We start from the raw sequence: 6,623 nt of genomic DNA on the forward strand, positions 1-6,623 counted from the left end.
GTGTGTGAGCTTGCACCTATCAAATCTCCCTCTGGTGAACATGACAGAAGTGAAGGGGGAGGAAGAAGAAGCCGCTTTCATCTCCTTACCTCCATTTGCTGCCTAAAACCTCAGCCGTGACATGATGAATCTTTGTGCGCGAGGCGTTGGGCGCCGCCGCCGCCGCCGCCGCCTGTCGGAGTTGGAGTTCTGCATTCATCGGGAGCATTTAAAGCAGAAAGTTGTTTTGTGTTCGAAGGGTGCTGGAAGTGGTGGGCTCTCGGCAGGTTTTGTTGAAATTTCTGCAGCGCCATTTTGCGCTCTGACTATTTTAGTTGTAGCATCCTTTTGAAATTGTTACGGAAAGCCCCGCGAGCTTTTCCGCACCCTCATTTTGTCATGCAGCAGTAACAAACTTTAATGTATTTTGTCGGGACTTTAGGTGGTAGACAAATGTAAGGTAGCACAGAGTTGTGGAAATGGAAGAAAAATKATTAATCTGAAAAGCTTGCGGTTCGTTCAAATGTTTTAACGGCTAATAACCGAACAATTGGCCAATTGCAGCGTCGCGCTTTATAAGTTGTCAACACAAGACTTTAAATGAGACTTTTTTGGACTTTGCTGTAACTTTTTCATAAGCGGCTTGTCCTTTCAAGAGAACCCGAGCCCACTGATCTGATTCCAGATCTGATTCTGTGTCGGTCACTGCAGCTGCGTTTCCATTAACCAAACCGTTGCATAAATTGACATTACGAAGATAAATCTGCTCAAGGGAAACACACCGATTCACGTTTTTCAAATAAAAAGCTTTTGCGTTGGGATGAGGTGGTTGGAGGATGATGGCTTCATTAAAAGTTGCGTGTCATTCGAACGTGTTGAATCCATACCTCAGAAATGTTCTCTTTTTTTTTTTTCTTCAACATTGGCGGATTATCGACAAAGATTTTGAGCAYATTCGTTAACGGAAACGCAGCCGGTATCCGTCTTCAAAGCTCCTTCCCGGACCCGTCCAGAGGCAAAAGTTCCCCTAAACGTCTGCCTCCCGGTGACTGATTATCAGGTGCTGCTGGCCTGTTTACCTCGCCGTGCGATTTGTTCTCATTTCTCATAAAGCTATCCTCAGCCAGCACCTGCGTCTCATCGACGAAGACAGATAGAGAGCTGGAAAAAGCTCAGCAGCAGGATATGAAATATGCTAATGAACCGGTGTAATAAAAAGCCATCATTACACATGCAGGAGGAAAGAAAATGGAAAACTTTGTAAGAGGGAGGGAGCGGGAGTGGAGGGGTGGYGCATTTCCGACCTTGATGTGAGACGAGCATCCTTGCTGAAGGGCAGCATTTTGGCTGGAAGAAACTGAGCTCCCATCAAGATAGTCCAGGCCGTGTTAAGACATCAGTCATAATGAAAACAGAGCTGCTGCTTTACGGGCTACTCGCACAGTGCCTGGGTGGCTTTAATAAGGCGTTTAGGCGATGAGTTTCCACAAAACAGGCAGTCTACCAAACAAAAAAAGAAAGAAAAAAAAAACCCTCAGTATGCATCGCACTGCAGGGAAATATGCAAATACAAAACATTCCTATTTATTAATCTGCACCTGCAGCGACAAATACAACATGTTTCATCTCAATAGGCATTTATTTCTTTTTTTCTTTCTTCTGAACAATCTTTATTTGAAAATGCCAGAAACACTAGATGCTGCAATTCGCGTTGTGTTTAGATTGTTGCACAGAGTGATGAGACGGTAGGATCGGCAGATAGAATTTAAATCAAGTAGTTTCTTCTCACTATAGTCCATATGTTTTCTGCTGGGTTGATGTTTGGGTTTTTAGAGCATAGAATCGACCTCCACTGATTTACGTTTGGCATCATTGCTCTACTGGAAAACCCATTTGTGTCCAAATTTCAACTATCTGTACTCAAACTGTGACTTTGTGATCAAAGGAAATTAGCTTCAGTGTTCAGGAACAACACAAGAGCAACCAAAGCATTTCTTGTCATAAACTGTTGAAACACAAGCGTAACTGTCCACAGTGAGTTGCACATTGATTTTTACGCAAATAAAAGCAAAGTAAAAGCCCCTTTCTTAAAACTGACACCTTTTACAATTGCAGACTGTTTAAAAGCCAAGTATTTGACTAGAAGCCAACCACTTTAAATGTAATTCTGCCTGGAAGACAGCTTGAGAGTTGCGCCAGAAGCTCATATCCAATTGCTATAAAAGAGAAGACGAGTTGCAACTTGCAAAGAGATATTTAATGACATTTTTTTTACAGGACTGTGATCAAGGTTTTGTGACAGTGACTTTGAAGATTGTATCAGCTTATGAGTCTGCTCTAAACGAGTCAAACGCTTAGGTCTCGATCTCATTGAGATTCTTTGTTGTGAATTGAAATATGTTCGTGAATTATGGCGTCCCAACTTTTTTCTGATCAGTCCAAGTCGGTCCACATGTCACAAGTGCCAATCGTCGTCATCTGACTCTTCCGACACCGAGATGGAATCTGGTTCCTCGTTTCTCACGACCCCGATGCTTTTTTCACTGAAACGTGTTGCTCCTGCCGTAGAGAGCAATTTGATTTGGAAAGCAGTTCCCAGCAGACGAGATACGGAGGGAGCGATTTACAAGTGATTTACAAGACTAACAACAATCATCGTGCGGTGATAAAACATTTAATCAGGAGTTGAGGTAAGGCCATCCCAGTGGTTGGAGACCTGGAGCCACGATGGCAGCTGCCCGCAAAGCTGCTTGCTGTGAGTAGAATTTATAAATAATCAGCTACGTCGAGTTATATTTTATGGACTTTATTTCCACAAGTTTGATTTAAAAACTGTTAATCGTCTCGGTTGTCAAATAGCATGGCAATGCCATCCTATTTTAAACAAACCCGGCTCATTTATGTAATTGCAGTGACTAAAGTGAGGATGTGTAAAGAATTGCAAAGGCTTCACTGGACCCTTTAAAGCAGACACACGTTGTTAATCACTCTGGTTTAGTACCTGTATAATTTCAGATTAGCCATTTGTTCATTCATCCAGGTCCTTGCAGCTCATTTGTCAGATTTGTATGTATAACTAATTTATTGACATGGATCGATGTTTGCGTTTAAAAAGTGCTAATGACATTAAAAGCTGCCCAATTTTAAATGTAAAGTAACTGAAATGTTTCTGTTTCTGAAGCTTTATCGAGTGAAACTTGATAAAAATGTGTATTAAAAAAAGAAAACAATGAATGAAGCTTTAATTTCATGTTAAAATTTTCCTTTTCAAGGCGTTTCCTTCCTAATGTGGATCCTGGCTGATTTTACAGGTAAGATCCAGTCGATGCTCTCACTGTTCTGTTTCCTTTGTGCAGGCATTGCCTTCAAGACTCGATGCATTAATGTAAAACCATGTTGTCACTGGCAGGTACAGAACCAGGCAAATTAGGGTGTTGTCACAATTTGACAACATCTACAAGAGAGGAGTGTGCAAATAGAAAGTAATGTTAGCCAGGGAGCCAAATAAACAGATGATTTACCATTGACCAACTAAAAATGAGCGTTTGCTCAAGCGTTGCCTGTAATTCTGCCTGTGGTACAGAAGTGGCAAAATATTACTATAGAGCCGGGCAGATCGATACAAAATATCAATAATATCAACACCAGGTCACAGTGATTGTGGGATCGATGCTTTATTTCCTCTTGATTTTACAATTACAATTTAAAAACTGCAGTTGTTCAACTCTGCCTTAAGAAAGATTTTGTTTTGAATTTCTAAGGTTTTAGCAATATAATTTGATGGAAGAATCGGCAAATACACCTGAATGTCAGAAGTTTGATATATCAAGCTTAAATTTTAAAAGTATCAGTATTGGTAAAACTGACCCTGTATATATTTGGTATCAGATAAGCACCAAAATCTCATATTTTGCCCGTCAATATTACAACATAAGTGCTTATACTACACATGAAAGACTAAAGCTACAAATGGATTTTCTATAGCCGTCAAGCTAATTTTAAGGCTTGTCCTGCTCTTGTCTACCCAGCTGAATCCCTGGAGAACGTGGCACCAGAGGGAATAGCATCTCAGTCATCCACTGCTTTCCTTGGTGTTGCCTCAAGGGCAGTCGATGGAAACAGAGACCCAGAGTACAGTCACGAATCCTGCACTCATACAGTGGGGGGACCGAACCCGTGGTGGAGTCTGTTGTTGCCAGTCGTGTACCGGGTCACGACCGTCAGCATCACCAACAGGAACGTGGCGAGCGAGAGGATAAATAATGCCGAGATCCTCATTGGGAATTTCCTAGAGAACAATGGCAACAGCAACCCCAGGTAAACTCGGAGGAGGAAGTGTTTCACCTTTCTTCTGTTATTGTTAAAATCCTGCTTTTAGATGCTGTTTTAATCAGCAGGAGTACGAAGATTTTAAATGTGCACATATCAAAACATCTTAAAGGGGCAGTGTTATGTAGAGTCATCTGTTTTGACCTTTACATAATCCTATAATGTTATTCCCTCATCAAAAACACACCTGGAGTGTTTTTGATAAGATATTGGAGAAATTATTTAATCTCCCATGGCAACCGTTCAGCTGTGCAAAACGCCTGGGTGGACCTAGCTCCACCTTTGAGGCACAGCTCCTCCTCTGAGCTTTTAGTTAATTAGCAAACGTCTTGTAAAACTGTGCATCAGCTGAGCTCATTATACCAGTATTGCTACTTCTCGGTGCAATGCTGGAAAAATGTTGTTAAAGGTTCATAGAGAAGCCATGTTGTGATGACTTCCTGAAGGCAGAGCTTCAGAGAGAACCAGAGTTTCTTAAAAAGACAGAGGCCCAATTTCAAATGCATTCAATTACGATGTAAAGTTTCTTTTAACAAGTCATATTTACATATAAAACTGCCCCTTTAAAGTTTGTTGCTGTATTATTATAAATTTCAAAAAGGTTCAAGGATCTTCATACATCTGCTGTTGCCTCAGATTACAGTGTCGACTCTGTTTTTCAGTGATCTGGATTAAAAATGTAAACCTGTATGTCTCCTTTTCAGATGTGCTGTCATTTCCTCCATCCCCAGTGGGGGAACCAAAACCTTTAACTGCACAGGAATGACGGGTCGGATGTTGACCGTGAAGATCAGCACCTCATTCGGCATTCTGACAATGTGTGAGCTTGAAGTGTATGGAGGTTAGTGAAAGCTGTTTTATATTTAGAATCCACTGTAAAAAAAAAAAATCTACAAACATAGGGAACTATTTCCCGTGAACATTGGCCCAACGTGGATTTATGGAAGCCATATTTTCCCAGAACTGGCTGCTCCCTCGCCGTCCTTCAGCGCAGTGGTGATGGGACGGAGAGTAGCCGTTGTGCAGAAGAAGCTGTGCTGGTCAGACGCCTTGTTGTACTGCAGGGAACACTACTGGGACCTCCTCAGCGTTCGCAGCGAGCAGGAGCAGAGAGGGTTGGAGGAGGTGTTGAGAAACTCAACCTTCCTGACAAACGACCCCTCCGTTTCTTCCAGACATGTGTGGCTGGGACTGCGCAGGTATCTTCCAGAACGCTGAGCCAGTCTAAGGGCTTCAAGAAGTGTAAAAGTGAAATGTTTTAGTGTGTGGGTTGTTTTGCCTGTAGGCGTCTGATGGGGAGCTCGTGGTTTTGGATGTCTGGTGCTTCCATGAGCTACATTTACTGGAAAGAGCAACACACCTGGCAGGTCACAAGTCCCTGCGGTGGCGTGGACGCCGACGACTCGTTCTACTGGAGAAATTTTCCGTGTGGAGATCACCTCTATTTCGTCTGCCTGAAAGGTAAACCAACAAAGAGTCCACATTTAGAAAGAAGATTTTATTTGATTTGATTTGATTTAAGATTTCCGGGGGTAAAATGTGAAAAATGCAAACTGTCATGTGGTGAGAATAGAAGTAGATTTGAACCATACAAATCTACAGGATTACCAAAACCAAAGCAAAATAAATTGGTCTCTTAGTTCTGTAAGTCTGGCTATCATCATAACAAAAAACAAACTATGAAAAAATTTGAACATAAGTTTGTGTATTTACTTATGTCACTGCTGAGACTTTGACTCAGACTTTGACTTAAGCATCCAGGATTGAAAGGAAGACTGGTGGAAGCTTGAATTCTCACAACCTGGTGCACCTCATTGATCAGTTCACTGTCGACTGTCACACACATACAGCTCTTAATTAATCTCACACCAGTAACGGAATATTAATCATTAGCTTCAAGTCATAAATACGGAGCTGAAGTCGTTTTCTTATGACAAGTATTAGCACTTTCTGCCAAACCTGATTGATTGAAGAGTCACACCAGCCTGTAAATCTGATTTTTTTCCCCCTCGACCCTTCTGTGTCCACAGAATTTGAGGAAAACGGGAGCCGTGTGGAATTCTACAGTTTCACCGGACAGTAAACGTTCCCGGGAAGACAAACTCTGGTTTCACTCACTTCGCTCAGTAGCGTGTGGTCTTTTCAGGACTTAGAAGTTTTGAAATTATACCACAAAACACAGTAAATTGGTGTGCTTTGCTCTTTTTAGGTGTGAGAAGTGGTAGACAAACTTCAAACTGTTGAGTTGCAAACTTCTAACAAAGTACTACATTGTCTCTGTCTGATATTAAAATAAATAATTCCTACAATCTACA

At 41.7% G+C, this 6,623-nt stretch overlaps 1 protein-coding gene across 1 annotated transcript; it reads left to right on the plus strand.

Annotated features, from left to right (window-relative positions):
• Nucleotides 1-6: 6 nt before the first annotated feature.
• LOC103474040 (uncharacterized) lies at nucleotides 7-6,623 on the plus strand. Its single transcript, XM_008424760.2, has 7 exons — nucleotides 7-2,734; nucleotides 3,252-3,290; nucleotides 4,008-4,296; nucleotides 5,013-5,149; nucleotides 5,270-5,507; nucleotides 5,594-5,769; nucleotides 6,339-6,623. The coding sequence occupies exons 1-7, from the start codon at nucleotides 2,707-2,709 to the stop codon at nucleotides 6,389-6,391; spliced, it is 960 nt and encodes a 319-aa protein (XP_008422982.1). The 5' UTR covers nucleotides 7-2,706; the 3' UTR covers nucleotides 6,392-6,623.

This window comes from Poecilia reticulata, linkage group LG2, assembly GCF_000633615.1.
Source record: "Poecilia reticulata strain Guanapo linkage group LG2, Guppy_female_1.0+MT, whole genome shotgun sequence".
Classification (NCBI taxonomy): domain Eukaryota; kingdom Metazoa; phylum Chordata; class Actinopteri; order Cyprinodontiformes; family Poeciliidae; genus Poecilia; species Poecilia reticulata.